This window comes from Lutra lutra, chromosome 6, assembly GCF_902655055.1.
Source record: "Lutra lutra chromosome 6, mLutLut1.2, whole genome shotgun sequence".
Lineage (NCBI taxonomy): Eukaryota > Metazoa > Chordata > Mammalia > Carnivora > Mustelidae > Lutra > Lutra lutra.
In genome coordinates, this window is record NC_062283.1 from 32687858 (window position 1) to 32709449 (window position 21592).

Sequence of the window (21592 nt, forward strand, 5' to 3'; positions counted from 1 at the left end):
CTTGCCAGCCTCGGTTTCCCCCGAGGAAACTGAGTGCGGCAATACCTACCTTGCAGGGATGGGGAAGGATACGAGGTGACGTGGACCATAGCCGGCCCACACAATAGATGCCCACTTAATCTCTCCTTCTCAGCACCTAGCTGGGGACGGGCGCTACATTTAATCACCCGCGGGATTTAGGGGTTGCCCCCTCCTTCCGGGCTACGGTCTCCTGTGGACTGTCCCGCGGTCCTCCCGCAGGCGCTGCCTCCCCATCGTCCGCGCGGGGGCCAAAGACCTCCTATCATCACCGCCTTCTCGCCTGCGCAACCAATCAACACGAGGCTTGTAGGCCACTGCCTTCCGATTGGCTGCGGCTCTGGCAACGCCCACCATGCCTGGCGTTGGCGTCCGGCGGGAAGGCGGAGGCTTCCGGCCCGGGACTGAGCAGTGACCGTGGACGCGCTACGACCCTGTGCCGCGTGTGTACCGGCGGGGGCGTGGCGGCGGGAAGGGCTTCCCGGCCGGTGCTCACGCTCTCCCGGCGGCCGCGGCTTCCTGGGAGAGAAGGGCACCTCTGGGCACCGTGAGGAGTGTAGCGGCGGGCGCTAGCGGTCAGGGGCCGGCGAGGTCAGGCGCGTGGCTCGAAGGACCTCCTCATCTTCCTCCACAGGCCCAGGAAGTGAAACCCCGGTTGGTCTTTTGTGGTTGTTTCGTTTTTCTTTTCTTGGTGGGGGAGTGCGCGGGACTGATGTGCAGAAACTACCACTGACTGAAAAGTTTCGGCCGGTTGGGTTGGGGAGGCGGTTGTTGTGTGAGGAGACGTAGTTGTCCTTACCCAGAGCTTCTGTGACCCCATCTCTTTCCTCCACAGCCTTCATCCCGCTAGGGGGTCCGCCCCCAGCCCTTCGTCTCCTGTATCCGGTCCTCTGGGATCTCGCTCTTTCTGAAGCGGCCGTATGGATACCGCGACGCCTGTGCCCCCTGTACCCCCCTCCCCGACCTGCAACCCGGCCCCACGGACCATCCAGATCGAGTTCCCGCAGCATAGCTCAGTGCTACTGGAAGCCCTGAACCGCCACAGGCTAGAGGGAAAGTTCTGTGATGTGTCCCTCTTGGTGCAGGGTCGGGAACTTAGGGCTCACAAAGCAGTGCTGGCCGCTGCCTCTCCTTATTTCCATGACAAACTTCTTCTGGGGGATGCGCCGCGTCTCACTCTGCCTAGCGTCATTGAAGCCGATGCCTTCGAGGGGCTGCTGCAGCTCATTTATTCAGGACGCCTCCGTCTGCCACTGGATGCTCTCCCTGCCCACCTCCTTGTGGCCAGTGGCCTCCAGATGTGGCAAGTAGTCGATCAGTGCTCAGAGATTCTTAGAGAACTTGAAACCTCAGGTGGTGGAATTTCAACCCGTGGGGCGCCCTCTTACCACACACTTCTTTCCACCACATCCTCTCCAGGAGGCTGGTGCATTCGCTCTTCCCCTTTCCAGACCCCCGTGCAGTCTTCCACCTCTACTGAGAGCCCTGTTTTAGGGGAGGGGAGTGAACTGGGAGACGTGTTACAGATTCAAGTTGAAGAAGAGGAGGAGGAGGAGGAGGAGGAAGAAGATGAGGAGGAGGAGGACCAGGGGTCTGCAGCGCCCTCTCAGACACCTCAGCCTCAGAGAGTATCAGGGGCTTTTCCTTGTCCTCATGGATCCCACCCATTGCCCATATCCACTACTCCCCGCAGGGTTTCAGAAGGTGAGAGTGCACCACTTGAGCCCCCTGCCCCTCACACTGCACTGCCCCCCAAAGTCTTCTACATTAAGCAGGAACCCTCTGAGCCTAAAGAAGAGGTATCAGGGGGTGGAACTCAGTCTGGAGGAACAAAGGAGGAGACCAAAGTGTTTCCTGGAGGGGACACTGAAGGGAATGGACAGCTAGGGTTCTTGCTGCCCTCAGGAGCAGGGGGGACATACGGAGGAGGAGGAGGTCCATCCTGGAAACCAGTGGATCTTCATGGTAATGAAATCCTGTCAGGGGGTGGGGGACCTGGGGGTGCAGGGCAGGCTGTGCACGGGCCTGTCAAGTTAGGAGGTACACCCCCTGCCGATGGAAAACGTTTTGGTTGCTTGTGTGGGAAGCGGTTTGCCGTGAAGCCGAAGCGTGACCGGCACATCATGCTGACCTTCAGCCTTCGGCCCTTTGGCTGTGGCATCTGCAATAAGCGCTTCAAGCTGAAGCACCATCTGACAGAGCATATGAAGACCCATGCTGGAGCCCTGCATGCTTGCCCCCATTGCGGCCGTCGGTTCCGAGTCCACGCCTGTTTCCTTCGCCATCGGGACCTATGCAAGGGCCAGGGTTGGGCCACTGCTCACTGGACTTACAACTGACTGCTGAGGCTGTACACTAATTTCTAGGATAAGAGAGCCACTGCTGCTGTTGGATACTTTCCCCTCACAACCGTCGCACCCCTCTCCTGGATCTTGTAATCATGCCAAGAAAATAGGTACATTCTGGATATCTTGTTCTTAAGTGTGGGTGTCAACCTGGCAGATTTGGGAAGTCCTATTTCTCATCTCCAGGTTTTTGCTAACCACCCCATTGGAAGGTAGTTTACAGGGCATACATAAATTGATCACTTGGCCATAATCGACCTTATTATGGAGGAAACCAGACTTCAGATTAGAAGTTTGTTTGGTGAGAGAAGAGTTAGAGCAAAAAGATGTAATGATAAATGTTTCGTTTTTGGTCTCCATGTGGTATTAGAGGAGCTGGTCTCCCTTGTAGGGACGTTTGATTCCAAGGTCTAATAATTCCAAAACTAATAAGCTCTATGCTCTCCTCTCCCTTGTCATTGCTGAAATGTTGTAGACAGAGTTCTTTTTAAGTACTCTTAAAAAGAAAGAGTACTTTCTTTTGTTCGCTCTTTCCGGAGGCTTCTCCGATCATAACTTGCTCTGCACCTTCCCAACACTTCTGTTTTTAGTGTTGTAGTTGAGCACTTTAACAAATTGAGCATTCCATGTGTCATTCTTAGAACCCTCTTTTTAATAGAGGATGTTCCTTCAACAGCCTGTGCCTCTTGTTTACCTTTGTCTACCACTGATCACCCCTATATTGATCACAGTGATTGGAGTGTGACCAATGAACTCAGGAGATGGCCACTGACCTAAAATGCTCTCAGGGTAGCACCACTATTGAACAAGTGGCTGTTGTCCGAGGTTGGGACAGCATATACAGAAAGCTGAAGAGTAACTGTACAGTAGGACCACACCCTCTTCCTTTCCATCCCACTCACACATGATGGGCCCTTTGTTGAGAGATAGAAAAATAGATATTGGAATGGGGAGATTGTCACAGGTTACTTAATTTCTTTAAATAAACTTTGCCCTGAAACCTAAGCTGGCAATAGACTGGATTGAGTAATTTATGTGGGAGAGAGAGCCTGAAAACAGTTGCAAAGACTTGGGTATGTTCCTTATGCAGCAGGGTTATGATTTTGGGGGAAGAATGGGATGGTTTCACATTGGTGCAGAGAACACTGTCCTGGATGTCAGTGGGCCAGATTCTAGGCCCTGACCTGCCACTGAATGATCTCAGGTAAGTTACCTTGTCTTTCAGCATATGAACTGGTTTTTGTTTTTTTTCGTGGGGTGATCTGGATCTCCAAATTCCTTCTCTGTCTTTTTATTTTTTAAAGGAGTTGGTTCACGTGATCTTTACCTATAGTCTTCCCTGGCTTTATGTTTTGTGTATGTTTAGTTGTTGTTTGGGTTGTTCTATAAACGTTAAGTGCGATGAACATGCTAGACCCTGTTATACTCCAACCTCAAAAAGTTCACAGTCACTACCAAAGCTAGACAAATAATGACGATGTGGTATGGTAAGTCCATTAGTACAGGCTACTGTAGTGGTATAAAGGAAGCCAAGAGAAGCCCTTATAAGCCAGCAAAGGTTTCACAAAGATCTCTGTGTACTAGAGCATGGCAACAATGTGGTTGGGTGAATGTGAGTGGACATGAGTCGAAGTCATACCTAGGGCCAGGATTCATAGCTTTCCCCAAAGCATGTTCATTAAAAGTTGTTACGTATGGCACCCAGAAGAGGCTGAAAATGTGACTTTATGGCTGTGAAGTTGAATTCTAGCTGTGATCTGTCAGCCTCTCTAAAGAGTCATGCCCTCGTACCATCTCCGTGGTAAGGACTGTAAACACATTGGGAAAGGGGTCAGGGCTACCAAATCACACCCACCTGCCATTCTTTTGGCACACGTTCCGTGGGTGGCTACAGACACAGCTCAGAGATACTACAGGTCCAGTCCACTGCAACAGAGCTAGTCAAATGAATTGTTTAGCTTCTCAGGGCATATAGAAGTTAGGTTTTTATAATAGCCTATTAAGTGTGCAGTAGCATTATAGCCATAAAGAAAATGTATCACCTAGGTGGTTCAGTCAGTTAAGCATTGGATTCTTGATCTCAGCTTTGGTCTTGATCTCAGGGTGGTTAATTCAAGCCCTCCATTGGGCTCCACACTGCATGGAGCCTACTTAAAAAAGAAAAAAAATCTATCTTAAAAAAATACTTTATTGCTAAAAAATACAATCATCTGAGCTCTCAACAAGTAGTTATCACAGATCACCATAACAAATATATTAATAATGAGAAAGTTTGAAAAATTGAAAGATTTCCAAAATGTAATACACTGACACAAAGTGAGCAAATATTGTTGGAAGAATGGTGCCAGTAGACTTGCTCCAGACCTTCCATTGCAGACCTTCAAGAGACATGTTATAAGCCTTTAGTTTGTTAAAAAGCAAAAAGCAAAAAAAAAAAAAAAAAAAACCCAAAAAACAAAAACCCCTGCAATATCTGCAAAGTGCAGTAAAGGGAAGCATGATAAAGTGAGGTGAGCCTATCTATCATTGAGCAGGATCCTTTGGTTACAAGGAAGGGAAGCTGGCTCTGACTAACCTTATCAAAGCAGGAATCTATGGAGGTATGTGGGAAAGTATGCTTATATACTTCCTTTATATGGAAGTATGCTCCTTAAATGAAAGGAAGGGGTAAAGGACCAGCCTTTGGAAGGTTAAGACCTTGGTAAGGATAAGCTCTTGGGGTCCAGGGAGCAGGAACTCCTGGGGAATCTTTTCTGGTCATATGTTTTTTTTTTTTTTTTTTTTTAAGATTTATTTATTTATTTATTTGACAGAGAGAAATCACAAGTAGGCAGAGAGGCAGGCAGAGAGAGGAGGAAGCAGGCTCCCTGCTGAGCAGAAAGCCCGATGTGGGGCTCAAACCCAGGACCTGGGATCATGACCTGAGCCGAAGGCAGCGGCCTAACCCACTGAGCCACCCAGGCGCCCCTGGTCATATGTTTTGTGATGATCTAGTCATTCCTATTTCTTGTGTCACTTAAGATAAAATTTCCCAGGAGAGAGGAGCACCTGGGTGGCTCAGTCATTTGAGAGTCCGACTCTTGGTTTTGGCTCGGATCATGATCTCAGGGTCGTGAGATCAAGTCCCACATAGGGTTCAGCACAGAGTCTGCTTGAGATTCTCTCCCTCTCTGTCCCAGTTCTGTCCTCTGACCAGAGTACCCTGGTGTATTCCATCAGGGCAATAAAATGGGCATGTAATCCTTAAGGGGAAGGCCTTAAAGTCCTGGGATAGAAGGGTAGAGAATGGTGCTAGCCATCCCACAGGAACACCCAATCTTCACATGTTGCCCATCTTGGGATCCTTAAAGCCTCCGATATATCTGGCACTTAATAGATGCTCAAGAAATGGTGAACCTGCCCAACCTCACCCTCTGCCCTCTGAATTTAAGGCAGAATTACTTCTTGCCTTTCCTTAATCCCCATAGTGCTTTGTAATTTCTACTGTAAGCCAATTAAAATACCACGTCAGAGTTTTGGTTTTGTTTTGAAGTTATTAGGAATTAAACAGAAAACAGGTTGCACTATGAAAGACCTGGATTTATACCTGGTGCCCCATCTCAGTCATGGAACAGCCTTTTGTAGTCTCCTCAAAAAATGGGCTCTGTGACCCAGGATTTGGTATGCCCAGGCTTGTGAGGGGCCGTGCAGATGTTCCCACTAGCCCCAAAACAACAGTATGGCAGCCATGCCCTCCAATGGCTTGCTTATGACAACCCACACTATTACCCACGCCACCTAGGTTCCACTTCCAGTAACAGCTTCTGCGGAAGTGCAGAGTATCTTGGGGAAACCATCCCTAACTACTCCAGTCTCCCCAGAGCCAACCCGGGTCACTGGTGGGGAAACTTCTCTTTTGGGAAGTCCATTCTCCCACCCCTGGCTACAGTGCTGGAGTCTTCAGATTGCTTGGAATCTTCCAGGCCTCCAGCAGCACGATCATTTGTGACTTAGCTCTGGAAGCAGCCTGGTGGCCAGTCTGTCAAAGCCAGCACCCAGCCCCAGCTTTGAGTGACCATCACCAGCTACCAGACTTCAGGAGGTGCTAGGCTCATCAGAGCCCCACCCCTCCCCATAGACTAGGCAGGCAACAGCGAGCAGAAGCAGTTGGGTTCTTTTAGAACAAAACAGCGAAACACCAAAAAGGAAGTTGAGAGAAACCCACTCTTTATTATCCAAGCCACACACAAGCCTTCCTGACACCTGTAAACATAATGCCTTGCACAAAGTGGAAAATAAACTCCAAGCAACCAGTTTTAAAAAAGATTTAAACAAATTTAAAAGTGTACCTTTTTGCCTCTGTCCTTTCCTCCTTATAGTGGAAGAAAGGTCACTCCTTCTACCAAGGCTAGCTCCCTTCCCAGAGCACTTGCTCTTTTAATTGTCCCCTCCGTCCAGCATCTTCACTCTCTGTCTGGAGTTCCTTGTTCACACTTAATCATGCTCACAGGTCTGTAAGAGTTAGTACATGTAAAATGCTTAAAATGGTGCCTTGCCCTCAGTAAACTCTATAAATGTTAACTGTTATTATGAGTGAAACTGTTAGTTCCCCACACCTTTACTGGGATCAGTGTTCTCATTGAGGGCACATATATAAACGGAAAAATATTTTCAACTAAAGGGGAAATGTTACTACCTTTCTCATAAATGCTAGAGTTCTTCAGGGGTCTTTTCACCCTTTTCTAACTTTATACACTCCTCGGTGATTTTTATCCACTTTTCTAAGTTAAACCATTTAAATACTGATGACCCTTAATTTTATATCTCCAGTTTTCCTGACAACGCCCCCCCCCCAGACCCACTTAGATTTCCTCCTTCTTTCCTCCCTTCAACAATAGGGCCTGCTGGGGCACCTTAGTGGCTCAGTCGCTGAAGGGTCCGACTCTCGATCTCAGCTCAGGTCTTGATCTCAGGGTCGTGAGTTCAAACCCCACATTGGGCTCCATGCTGGGAGTGGAACTACTTACAACAAAAAAACCCCCCAGTAGGGCCTGCTGTGTACCCAGCACTGTTAAGAGGAGCAGGATTGGCACGTTAAGAGATGGCTGTATACACCAGCTATGTAGGTGCTTCATAGACATCTCAAGCTCAATATGTCTAAAATACTGTACCTGTCTCCAGCCAGCTGCTTCCATTGTTTCCAGATTTAGTAAAAGTTCCACCATCCACCCAAATGCCTAAGACTGGAAGCTGGGAGTGTTCTTGGGCATGTATCTCACCTCCCATACCTGTCCTACCAATCCTAGCTCCTAAATATTTCAAACTGATGAATTCTTTCGTTCCCGCTACTACCACTGCAATCTTCCGTCTTGCTTCCCTCTCTGTCTCCGCACACTATGGGCATCTTTCTAAAGCGTTAAGTACTGTTTCACTAGCTCTCTAGAACCTTTCATTTGCTCCCTCCTGCTCTTGGATGAAGTCCAAAGATCCGCTCCCAATTACTTCACTCTTGCCGCTCATGTCTCCCTTGGGCCTCTGCATTTTTTGCCCCTCATGCTCATCTCTGTGCCTCGATGGTTACCTATCTAGAAATAGTCTTCAGTGGGCTAATTCCTACTCTCTTCAGATACCAGCTGAAGCATCACTTCTTTTAGAAAGTTGATCATTAGGCCAAGGTAGGACTTCTGCTATGTGCCCTAGTAGCCCGAGTAGCTCTTACTTCACTGCATCATGAAACTTCCTTGGCATTCCCATATGTATGTGCCAGCTATCCCCTATTACCCATCATATGTGGGTGCTGTTTAGGCATGCTGGACAAGGCTTGCCTTCGTAAGATTACATTCCAGTCCTATAAGGAAAATAAACCAGATCATAATGTGGAGCATAACAGAAAAGGAAGGCACACTGTACACATCGATTTAGTGTCCAAAGGAGAAGACCCAGACATGCAAAGTAGGGAAGGAGAGATGATTCTAGTACAGTGTTTAGTAGATGCAAAGGCCAAGAAAGAAAATGAGACTGGTATGTGTGACAGGAAAGCCAGCGGACTTGGGAATGAGATGTTGTATTTGTCTATTGGGGCTGCTATAACCATACCATAGGCTAGGTGGCTTATAAACAACAAAAATTTATTTCTCACGGTTCTGGAGACTGGGAGGTCCAAGAATAAGCGCCGACAGATTGAGTGTCATGAAGATCTGCTTCCTGGTTTCTAGATGGTCATCTTCTTACTGTGTCCTCACATGGTAGAAAGAGAAGGGAAGCTTTTTGGGTCTCTAGAAGGGCACTAATACTATTCATGGGGCTCTACCTTCATGACTTAATCACCTCTCCAAAGCCACCCCTCCTAATACTTTCACAGTCAGGGTTAGGATTTCAAATGTATGAATTTGGGGGGAACACAAACATTCAGTCCATTGCAGATGTAATTGAAGAGGTGGGTTGGGGCTGGGTTATATAGAGCCTTTCAGATCCTGTTAAAGCATTTGGATTTCATTCAAAATGCAATGGGAAGGCAGTAAGAGTTTAGAGTAGGGGAGCAATGATCTTTTAACATTTCAAAGAGATTCCTCTAGCTACAGAGGGAATATGGATCATTAGGGGGCAAGAATGGAAACGGGAAGACCAATTAGACTACATCAGTAGGGCAGCCAAGAGGTGGATAAAAGCAGCAGATATGGAGAGAAGTAGATGGATTAAAGCTATTATATTTGGAGGTAGGACTGACACAGGACATTCTAACAGATTAATACAGGGATTGTGGGAAAGTAAAAAATCAAGCAAGACCACTAGAGTTTTGGCTTGAGTAATTGAATAAGAGGCCATTTACTGAGTGGAAGACAGGAGTAGAAGAACTTAGGAGTGGATCAAGGGTTTTATTTGAATGGCTAGAACCAGCTGGCTGTACTTGTCCAGTGTTTTTCTACACCAGGGATTAGCAAACTTATGCTATAAAAGATCAGATAGTAATTTTAGGCTTTGCATCTCAAGAAGCAAAATCAAAGATATTATATAAGTGTATAAAAATTAAAACAAATTTCCACAATTTTTTATTGACAAAACTCAAAGTATAATGATTGAGTACAATTTTTTAAATAATATACATCTGCTTAATTGAGGTACAAAGTTGGTGTTCCCTGTCATCAAAATCAATTGCAAATGTTTATTTGTTAATGCTGATCTGTGATGGGACTTCTTGTATTTTGTCTTTGAAAATGTCTTCATACAGATAGTACTGCCAAATACTGTTATTAATCCAATACCATGTAATTTTAATTGAGCGTATTCATTACCTGAAAGGCATTTATAGAATTCTTTTATATTCTTCCCTTGAGATTTGCCTTTTATCATGTCATTACTTTATAGATTAATCACATCCAAATGAAGGTTAGGTGGAAACTTCTCAATTGCACAATTAAATGAAATACAGAAATTTTCTTTGCACTGTATCGAGGTTTGAAAAACACTGCTGGAACTGTAGTTCGAGCTCAGAAAATATGTGTGCTGCAAATCCATGTGAGAATGGGGATCTTGCTTTTTGTTTTAACTTTTGATAGCACAAGAAGTATATACAGCAGCTTGACATTGCCTGTGATTCAACAACTTTGATGATTTTGCTGCAGTATATGTTTCGTATATTGGCACTGCTTTCTTGTAATTTTATTTTATTTTAAAGATTTTATTTGTTTGTTTGACAGAGAGAGACACAGTGAGAGAGGGAACACAGGCAAAGGGGAGTGGGAGAGGGAGAAGCAGGCTCTCCACTGAGCAGGGAGCTCGATGCAGGGCTCGATCCCAGGACCCTGGTATCATGACCTGAGCCAAAGGCAGACACTTAATACTGAGCCACCCGGGCGCCCCTGCCTTATAATTTTAGATTGAATTCATTAGGAAACATCACCATGTCTGCAGCAAGTGTGCACCCCATGGATGAATGGATAAACAAAACATGATATTTACATACAATGGAATTTTAGTTAGCCTTAAAAAGTTGGGAGATCCTGATGCATTACAAAACATGGGTGAATCTTGAAGACATTATGCTAAGTGAAATAAGCCAGTCACAAAAGGAAAAATATTGTTTATTTTCATTTATATGAGGGATTTAGAACAGCCACGTACATAGAGACAGGAAGTAGAATGGCGGTGGCCAGGGGCTGAGGAGAGGGGAAATGGAAAGTTATTATTTCATGGGTACCGAGTTTCAATCTGGGAAGATGATAAAGGTTCTGCAGATGGATGGTGATGATGGTTGTGCAACAGTGTGAACACACTTATCGCTTCTGAGCTGTACAATTGAAAATGGTTTAAATGATAAACTTTATGTTACATATATTTTACCACAATAAAATGAACAAACAAATAAATGAACTATGAATAAACTAATGGATCTAGGCATTGGGCATCAGTGGCTGCAAACACCACAAAAAAGAAACAACTGAACCATATGTGCTTCTTATGGAAAATACCACCACCACCTACGAATCAGTCTGGCCCCAAATGATGAATTTGAATGTGATCAGACCTCAAAATATAACTACCAGTTCACAGAAAATGCAGAGGGTAGGGAAACGTGTTAAACCACATAACAGTGAAGTGATCAGCAAAATTGAGACTGCAAGAAATTCTGAGGAAAAAACACACCCCATTTTCTTCACCAAAATAATTGTAAAGGGACAAAGGAGAAAGAGGGAAACCTGTAGTTTGAAAGATCTTTTTTTAAAGTTTATTTATCTATTTTTTTTAGTAATCTTGACACCCAGCATGGGGCTTGAACTCACGGCCACAAGATCAAGAGTCTCACACTTCCAATGGAACCAGCCTGGCACCCCCTAAGAGACTTTAAAAGACATATTAACTGGGGTGCCTGGGTGGCTCAGTTGGTTAAGTGGCCAACTCTTGATTTTCGCTCGGGTCGTGATCTCAGGGACGTGAGATCGAGCCCCACATCTGCTCCATGCTCAACAGGGAGTCTGCTTGTATTCCTTCTCTCCCTTTCTCTTTAACCCTCCTCACCCCACTCGGGCTCTTTCTCTCAAATAAACAAACAAACCAACCAACCAACAAATAAATAAAACACATATTAACCACAGTGCGCAGACCTTATCTGGATCATAGTTTTTTAAAAAGGTTTAAAAAACAACAATTATGGCCCCTAGGAGACAACTGGGGACTCAACAACTGACTGGACATTTGATGATATTAGGAGTCACTCTTAAAGTTTTTGGTTGTGATAAGGGTATTGTGGTTAAGGTTAAAAAGAAGGGCCCTTGTGTTTTGATGGCATTGGTGATTTATGGGTAGATAAATTTATCTATAGTTATGGATTGAATAAAAATATTAAATATACACATATATGAGCTCTAGATAATTGTATAAATTAAATTATAATTTGTGTATATATTGCCAGTTTTTTTAAAAAAGACTGAGAAATAAGTTTGGGAATAGCTATACACGTTAAGGGTATCTGATCAGAAATTTTATAAAGACTTTTTTAAAATTTTTTATATTAATTTATTTGAGAGAGAGAGCATGAGCAGGGTAAGGAGCAGAGGGGGAGCGAGAGGGTGGAGTGGAAAGAATCTCAAACAGACTCCGTGTTGAGCTTGGAGTCCCATGTGGGACTCGATCCCACCACCCTGAGATCATGACCTGAGCCAAAACCAAGAGTCGGACACCCAACTGACCGAGCCACCTAGACGCCCCCAGAAATTTTATATTATAAACACATTCTGGTTTGTGTGCTGGTCCAAGTTAATAAAACATTCTGCTTGACTCTTAAAATCACCGGTTGCTCTATGCATTGATGTAGAAAGATTTCCAGTATATTTTGTTAAGTGGAAAAAAAGCAAAGTGTAGAACAGTTACACGTAATATGCTATGTTTTGTATGGGAGACAGTGAGGGTGGGGAGCAAATAAGAAAAGTGCATTTGCTTATATTTGCAAAAAGAAGCACTACTAGAATAAACAAGAAAACAATAAAAATGGGAAAGAAGTTGAGGGAAGGACAGAAAGAAGACTACATGTACTTTAAGATTCCTCTGTGTGTACTTTGAATCGTGTAATTCCACTACCTAATCAAAAAAATAAAAGAAATTTTTGGGACACCTGGGTGGCTCAGTTGCTTGAGCATCTGCTTTCAACTCAGGTCATGATCCCAGGGTGCTGGGATTGAGTTCCGCCTTGGGCTCCTTGCTCGGCAAGGAGCCTGCTTCTTCCTCTGCCTGCCGTTCCCCCACCCCCTGCTTGTGCTCTCTCTCTCTCTCTGACAAATAAATAAAATCTTTAAAAAAGAAAAGAAAAAAAAATTTTAAAATTCTTTTAATTTGAGAATAAATAAATTGAACCATATCACCTTGGCAGCATCATCACAGAAAGAATTCTGAAGACTACTACCTTAAAGGTAAAACAAAAACAAAAACAAAAAACCTCCAGCTATAATTTTAAACCTTTATTTACTTATTTTTAAATATTTTAATTTTTTTTTTAAGTAAGCTCCTTGCCCAACATGGGGCTTGAACCTACAACCCTGAAATTAAGAGTCACGTGCTCGGGGCGCCTGGGTGGATCAGTGGGTTGAGCCACTGCCTTTGGCTCAGGTCATGATCTCAGAGTCTTGGGATCGAGCCCCGCATCGGGCTCTCTGCTCGGCAGGGAGCCTGCTTCCTCCTCTCTCTCTGCCTGCTTGTGATCTCTCTGTCAAGTAAATAAATAGAATCTTAAAAAAAAAAAAAGAGTCACGTGCTCTACCAACTGAGCCCGCCAGGCGCCACTCTCTACAGTTTAAACTTTATTTTTTAAATTTTTTAAAAATTTATTTATTTGACAGACAGAGATCACAAGTAGGCAGAGAGGCAGGCAGAGAGAGAGGAGGAAGTAGGCTCCCCATTGAGCAGAGAACCCAATGTGCGGCTCGATTTCAGGACCCTGGGATCATGACCTGAGCCTAAGGCAGAGGCTTTAACCCACTGAGCCACCCAGGCGCCCCTATAGTTTAAACTTTAAATCCTTAAATATTAAATTCTCTTAAATTTTAAACTTCTTTCAGAAGTTCTTTTGTTTGTGGTATTATCAGTAATGGAATTTTGAAAATATAGTTTTTTCTTATAAATAGGTTAAAGTATAAGTAATTATATTAATTATATTAATAATGTAAATAATAAACTTTTAGTATAAGAGAAAAGATACTATGTCACCAAAGAAACTAAGTAAAAACATAATAATGTGAAGAATGAAAAATCAATATGAACTCATGAGTTTTCAAATATGTGTTTTTCTAGTTCTGCCCATGGAAATGGATTAGAATCAATGAGCAACCCTAGTGCCTTTGTTGTGATCTCTAATACCATTCCCCATTAAAACAAAGAATGGCCTTGTACAGCACAGGGAATATAATAAATAATATTGTAGCAACTTTGGTGACAGATGGTAATAGACTTATTATGGTGACCGTTTCTTAATGTATATAAATATTGAATTGCTTTGTTGTACACTTAAAATGAATACTATAGTATATGTCAACTATTCTTCAATTTAAAAAATTTCTAAAGAGTAACAATGGGGGGCGCCTGGGTGGCTCAGTGGGTTAAGCCGCTGCCTTCGGCTCAGGTCGTTATCCCAGGTCCTGGGTTCAAGCCCCGCATCAGGCTTTCTGCTCAGCGGTGAGCCTGCTTCCTCCTCTCTCTCTGCCTGCCTCTCTGCTTACTTGTGATTTCTCTCTGTCAAATAAATAAAAATAAAATCTTAAAAAAAAAAAAAGAGTAACAATGGAAACTGAAAGAAATGAACAAAAAACCAAAGCAAATTATGGTTTCTTTAAGAAACTGTTGGTTCCAGGTCTAAAGCAGGCATTTTTCAAGGTGTGCCTGGGACATGTTTTTATGTTAAAAACAAGAAAGCTATAGAAGTGGGGTGTCTGGGTGGTTCAGTCATCCAAGTGTCCAACTCGATCTCAGCTCAGGTCTTGATATCGGGGTTGTGAGTTCAAGTCCCATGTTGGGCTTCATGCTGGGCATGGAGCCTGCTAGAGATGAAAGAACAAACAAACATAAGAAAAGAGAAAGAAAGAAAGAAAGAAAGAAAGAAAGAAAGAAAGAAAGAAAGAAAGAAAGAAAGAAAGAAAGAAAGAAAGAAAGAAAAAGAGAGGGAGGGAGGGAGGGAGGAGGAAGGAAGGAAGGAAGGAAGGAGAAACCAAGCTGTAGAAGAAAATGTCATATCAAAAGAACCCAGGAGCCCATATGAAGGTGTTCCTGCTGAACAAAGTTACAACACTCTGAGCAACTAAAAGAGTGATTGTCTTGAACACACTGAATCGATGAAAATTCATTATTTTGTAATGATACCCAAAATGAGAATAGTCAAGAAGTCTCACTTTTACCATTTAAGGGAACTATTAAAACAACTACTTACTTTGAAAATTGGTATAATTAGAGGGAAAATAGTAAGCATTTATTTTGCTCTTTCAGTAAAAATTTATTTTAGGATAACTGAATAGTTCTAGATAATGAACAAAACCTTCACAAAATGCTAAGTAATGTAAAAGAAATAAAAGAATTAGAAAAAGCATAATTTCACAAGCTCCAACAAAACTAGTGACTCAGGTAAGGATTATCAATTGGTGTTAAAACCAATAGATGAAAAAAAGAACCAACAATAGATGATTGGTTACTGTAAACATGCATATAAAGTCAAAGTAACACCATGCAGATTACTTTCTAGTTTCAAGAGGGAAAGCATTAACTGTAAATCAGGGGATCATGTTGCCACCCTAATCTAGGAGTTCAATCTCAGCATCACTAATGGTTGATCATAGGTGTCTTCTAATGGGATACAGCATTAACTAGACAACAATATGATAAACTATATGATTTTATTCTTCCTAGTACCTTTTATCCTAGTTCAGGCATCCCTCAGGATTTTTAGGAATCCATTCCTAAAAACATGTTGGAAAGTGAATTTTTAGGTAGTAGGAGTCTATAAGTCATTATTCTATTTTTGTATGTCATTATTTTATTTTATTAAATTCAATTAATTAACATATAGTGTATTATTAGTTTCAGAAGTAGAGTTCAGTGATTCATCAGTTATAATAATACCCAGTGCTCATTACATCCCGTGCCCTCCTTAATGCCCATCACCCGGTTACCCACTCCCCACTCCCCTCCCCTCCAGCAACTGTTGGTTGGTTTCCTATGGTTGAGAGTCTCCCTCTCTAGGGGCACCTGCGTGCCTCAGTGGGTTGGGCCTCTGTCTTCGGCTCAGGTCATGATCTCAGGGTCCTGGGATCAAGCCCCGCATCAAGCCCCGCATCAGGCTCTCTGCTCAGCAGGGAGCCTGCTTCCCGCCTCTCTCTGCCTGCCTCTCTGCCTACTTGTGATCTCTCTCTCTCTGTCAAATAAATAAATAAAATCTTTTTTAAAAAAAAGTCTCCCTCTCTGATTTCATCTTGTTTTATTTTTCCCTCCCCTTATGTCATTATTTTAAATGAAAACAAATAATAATGTATTTCCAGCATGTCTAAAAACCCCAATCAATTTCCCTCAGTGCTTGAAACAGTGTAGAAAAAATATATAACAATTAACCAGGTTTTTCTGCTTAATGTAAAGCCTTTAAAGCACCAGTTACTTAATTGTTTAACAATTAACTCATTAATGAGTTTATTCGTGCAGTAACATCAGATAGGAGTGTTTTCCTCTTAACTTCAGCAATTGCATACTGTAATGTAAATGAACAGTGAAATGATACGTTAAAGACACATAATGGAGGCAAATAACACTCAGCAATAGTGAAATAAACAAGTCAGGTTTTTAAATGTGGTTCCTGAAATTGCAGTGTCTCCTGAGTGAGGCTGGAGATAAGAAGGGAGATACGGAGGTTGTAGTCACTGTTGCCATTTAGTGGTGGATGAAGGTGAACAAGAATGAGCTTGAGAAGGAGTGGAACAGTAAATGTCTAAGGTTCATCCACGTCCGGATCCAAGAAGCTGGTGGGTAATCAGCTTTCCTTGGCAATGAGTCTCAGAAGTGAATGGTTGTGAATTGTCTTCAGAAAGTATTGACAAAGCATGACAAGAAACTAAAAATGGGCAAGTGTTACATTCCATTTGCTTGTGCTTTGCAACCTCTGACCACCCTAGACTGTGCTGGAAATTGCGTTTTAAAAATATATATATTTATTTATTTTAGAGGGGGAAGAGGGAGATGAGGGGGAGGGGCAGAGGGAGAAGGAGAGAGAGAATACCAACCAGACTCCCCCACTGAGTGCGGAGCCTGATGCGGGGCTGGATCTCACAATGCTGAGATCATGACTTGAGCCAAAATCAAGAGTTGGCTGCTTAAGTGATCCAGTCACTCAGGTGCCCCAGAAATTGCACTTTTGAATGCGATTTTTCTACTCTTGTCATGATCATGATCTCTTGTAAGCAACAATGATCATTCTGTTTCCATGATCTAAAATTTCCTTTAGTGGTGCCTGCCCAGCTCAGCTGGAAGAACATATGACTCTTGACCTCGGGTCGTGAGTTCAAGCCCCATGCTGGGTGTGGGAATTACTTAATAAATTACTTAAATAAATTAAAACTTCAAAAAACAAATAAATAAAATTTCCTTTAATGATTCGTTGTCGAGTATTAGTCCGCTAGGGCTGGCATTTCAAAACACCACAGGCTGTGTGGCTTAAATGATAGGTATTTCTTTTCTCACAGTTCTGGAGACTTGAAGTTCAAGATCAAGATGCCGGGAGGTTTGGTTTTTCCTGAGGCCTTTCTCCTCGGCTGGCAATCTGCCACCATTCTCACTGGTTTCCTCACATGGTCTTTCTTTGTGCAAGGGCATCAGCTTAAGTTGTGGGGCGGGCTCACTTCAGTCCTTAACACTGCTTGTCCTCCAACTTAGTTCCTTCTAGCATTATTCCCTCCAGTGCGATGCATTCTTTGGAAGGAGCATGGTAAAGCTCTCCAGGATGAACAACATTTGAATCATTTGTCTGTATTTTCTCTCACATGAGAAATAGGGTATTCATAGGAAATGGAAGCACGTGCATACATGCATGTATCTTTTTATGCTTTCATCTCTTAATACACTATCATTTCCAATATACATGTTTCTCTAGTCCCTTTTTCTTTAAATTTAATTTTTTGAAGATTTTATTTTGTAAGCACTCTCTACATCCATCATGGGGCTCAAACTCACAACCCTGAGATCAAGAGTCCCACGATCCCCTGACTGAGCCAGCCAGGTGCCCCTCTCTAGTCTCTTAAGTTCAGCTGCTTTCTTCACACTTTTTCCACTTGAGTCACTTTCATTTTCTTTTTTCTTTCTTTTTTTTTTTTTAAGATTTTATTTATTTATTTGACAGACAGAGATCACAAGTAGGCAGAAGAGAGGAGGAAACAGGCTCCCTGCTGAGCAGAGAACCTGATGTGGGGCTCGATCCCAGGACCCTGGGACCATGACCTGAGCCGAAGGCAGAGGCTTTAACCCACCGAGCCACCCAGGTGCCCCAGAGTCACTTTCATTTTCTAATGTGGGAAATGGATACAGAAAATGCATAACATTAGACTGTGCATCCTTGCCCCAACGCCACCCTGTCTTCCAGGTTATTGTATCGTCACACCATCTTGATACCTATTGGTGTAGGATCTCCGACTTTGTTATTTTACTTCAAGATTGTATTTGCTATGCTTTGCCCTTTGCAATTCCAGATACATTTTAGAGTCCATTTGACATTTTCCACAAAATAAACCTGCTGGGGTTTTGCCTGCAATTACACTGAATCTATTGATCAACTTAGGAAGAACTGATATCTTTACAATATCGAAACTTCCACTGTGTGAATATTATACAATCTACATTTATTCAGTCTTTACTAGTTTCTATAATAATTTTCATTGTAAAATACACACAATAAAGACGGTGGCTTTGGCAGCGAGGGGCGTTACGACTGCTGCCGACAAGGACTCGCCCCCTGTGGCTTTTGTCAGGAAACGTCCCTAACCTCGAGTGAACGGAGAGAGCATTTTGCACAGTTTGGCCATGTACAAAAGTGCACTGGATTTCACAGAGGCATGGATTTAACAAAGAGATGGGATTTCACAGGAGTATGGATTGGATTCTGTTTTCTTCAGAAGAACTTCAGAATGCACTATAAGAAAATTCTATCATTGATGGAGTAAAGGTCCACATTCAAGTTCAAAGACCATAAGTTTTATAAGGTGATCAAACATCTGATGAAAGATTTTTGAGGCTATTACTACCTATTAAATAAACAAAATTGAAAAAAATACCCATAATATAATACTTCACATCTTAACTATTTTAAAGTAATGTCGTGTTATAAAGTACACCCAAGATGCTGGGGAACCATCACCATTATCTAGTTTCAGAACTTTTTTAAAATTATTTTTTAAAAATTTTTATTTAAATTCAATTAGTCAACATATAGTACATCATTAGTTTCGGATGTAGAGTTCAATAACTCATCAGTTGTGTATAACAAACAGCCAGTGCTCATTACATCACGAGCGTGCCCTCCTTAATGCCCATCCCCCAGTTACCCCACCCCCCCACCCACCTCCCCTCCAGCAACCCTCAGTTTGTTTCCTAGAGTTAAGAGTCTCTCATGGTTTGTCTCCCTCTCTGATTTCTTCCCATTTAGTTCCAGAACTTTTTCATCACCCCAAGCAAAAACCCTATACCCATTAAGCAGTTACTCTCCATTCTCTCATCCACACATCTCCTGTAATCTGCTTTCTATGAATTTGCCTGGTCTAAATATTTCATATAAATGGAATCATACAACATATAGCCTTTTGTGTCTGGCTTCTCTCACTTGGGATGTTTTCAAGGGTCATCTGTGTTTTAGAATGTATTGGTATTTCATACATTTTTATGTCGGAATAATATTTCATCATATGAATAGGTTATATTTTGTATATCCATTCATCCATTGATAAACATTTGGGTGGCTTCCACCTTTTGGCTATTGCAAATAATCTTACTAGGAACTCTGGTGAACAAAGATCTGTTTCAATCCTTATTTTCAGTTCTTTTGACTGTATACCCAGAAGTGGAATTGCTGGATCCTGTGGTAATTCCATGTTTAACTTCTTGAAGAACTACTCTTCTGTTTCCACAACAACTGCACCAATTTACATTTCCATTAGCACTTTGCCCATTTTTATCTTATTTTTTTAAATGTTTATTTATTTTTTAAATTTCTTTTCAGTGTTCCAGAATTCATTGTTTATGCACCACACCCAGTGCTACGTGAAATACGTGCCCTCCATAATATCCACCACAAGGCTCACCCATCCCCCCACTCCCCCAAAACCCTCGTTAGTTCCTCAAGTCCACAATCTCTCATGCTCCCCCTCCAATTTCCCCCAACTCCCTTCTCCTCTCCATCTCCCAGTGTCCACCGTGTTATTCCTTATGCTCCACAAGTAAGTGAAACCATATGATAATTGACTCTCTCTGCTTGATTTATTTCACTCAGCATAATCTCTTCCAGTCCCGTCATGTTGATACAAAAGTTGAGTATTCATCCTTTCTAATGGAGACATAATACTCCATAGTATATATGGACCACATATTCCTTATCCATTCATCTGTTGAAGGGCATCTTGGCTCTTTCCACAGTTTGGTGACTGTGGCCATTGCTGCTATGAACATTGGGGTACAGATGGCCCTTCTTTTCACTACATCTGTATCTTTGGGGTAAATACCCATAGACTTTGCCCATTTTTAAGTTGGGTTGTTTGTCTTTGGTTGTTGAGTTGTAAGAGTTCTTTACATATTTTGGATAGTAGAGCCTTTACATATATATTTGGCAAATATTTTCTCCCATTCTACGATATATATATTAAAGATTTTATTTACTTATTCATGAGAGACAGAGAGAGAGAGAGGCAGAGGCGGGGGAGAAGCAGGCTCCCTGTGGAGCAGGGATCCTGATGCAGGACTTAATCCCAGGAACTTGGGATCATGACCTGAGCTGAAGGCAGACGCTTAACTGACTGAGCCACCCAGATCCCCCTGATATATATATTTTTGGCAAGTATTTTCTCCCATTCTATGGGTTGTCCTTTCACTCTCTTGATAGTGTCCTTTGATGCACAAAAGTTTTAAATTTTGATGGGGTCCAATTTTTCTATTTTTTGTCTTTTGTTGTTTGTGGCTTCAGTATCATATTTCAGAAACCATCGCTAAATATAAAGTCGTAAAGACTTCTCCCTAAGTTTTTTAAGAGTTTTATAGTTTTAGGTCTTTTGTTCGTTTTGAGTTAATGTTTGTATACTGTGTGGGCTAAGGTTCCAGATTCAGTACTTTACATGTAGATTGTCTAATGTCCTTTCATTTCAGCCTGAACAGGTCCCGTTAGCATTTCTTATAGAGCAGATGTACTAGCAAAGATCTCCATCAACTTTTTTTTTCTTTTTTTTTTCATTTTATTTTTTATAAACATATAATATATTTTTATCCCCAGGGGTACAGGTCTGTGAATCACCAGGTTTACACACTTCACAGCACTCACCATAGCACATACCCTCCCCAGTGTCCATAATCCCACCCCCCTCCCAACCCCCCTCCCCCCATCAACCCTCAGTTTGTTTTGTGAGATTAAGAGTCACTTATGGTTTGTCTTCCTCCCAATTCCATCTTGTTTCATTTACTCTTCTCCTACCCCCTTAACCCCACATGTTGCATCTCCTCTCCCTCATATCAGGGAGATCATATGATAGTTGTCTTTCTCCGATTGACTTATTTCACTAAGCATGATACCTTCTAGTTCCATCCATGTCGTCGCAAATGGCAAGATTTCATTTCTTTTGATGGCTGCATAGTATTCCATTGTGTATATATACCACATCTTCTTTATCCATTCGTCTGTTGATGGACATCTAGGTTCTTTCCATAGTTTGGCTATTGTAGACATTGCTGCTATGAACATTCGTGTGCATGTGCCCCTTTGGATCACTACGTTTGTATCTTTAGGGTAAATACCCAGCAGTGCGATTGCTGGGTCATAGGGTAGTTCTATTTTCAACATTTTGAGGAACCTCCATGCTGTTTTCCAGAGTGGTTGCACCAGCTTGCATTCCCACCAACAGTGTAGGAGGGTTCCCCTTTCTCCGCATCCTCGCCAGCATCTGTCATTTCCTGACTTGTTAATTTTAGCCCTTCTGACTGGTGTGAGGTGATATCTCATGGTGGTTTTGATTTGTATTTCCCTGATGCCGAGTGATGTGGAG

At 42.6% G+C, this 21592-nt stretch overlaps 1 protein-coding gene across 1 annotated transcript; it reads left to right on the forward strand.

The window, feature by feature from the left end:
* The first annotated feature begins 402 nt into the window (after nt 1–402).
* Nucleotides 403–3378, forward strand: ZBTB9 (zinc finger and BTB domain containing 9). The gene is made up of 2 exons (XM_047734252.1): nt 403–672; nt 854–3378. The coding sequence occupies exon 2, from the start codon at nt 939–941 to the stop codon at nt 2355–2357; it is 1419 nt and encodes a 472-aa protein (XP_047590208.1). The 5' UTR covers nt 403–672; nt 854–938; the 3' UTR covers nt 2358–3378.
* Nucleotides 3379–21592: the final 18214 nt, after the last annotated feature.

Bases quoted from the DNA above. Each gene is read 5' to 3' on its own strand.
- ZBTB9 (XM_047734252.1), top strand. From the start codon at position 939: ATGGATACCGCGACGCCTGTGCCCCCTGTACCCCCCTCCCCGACCTGC.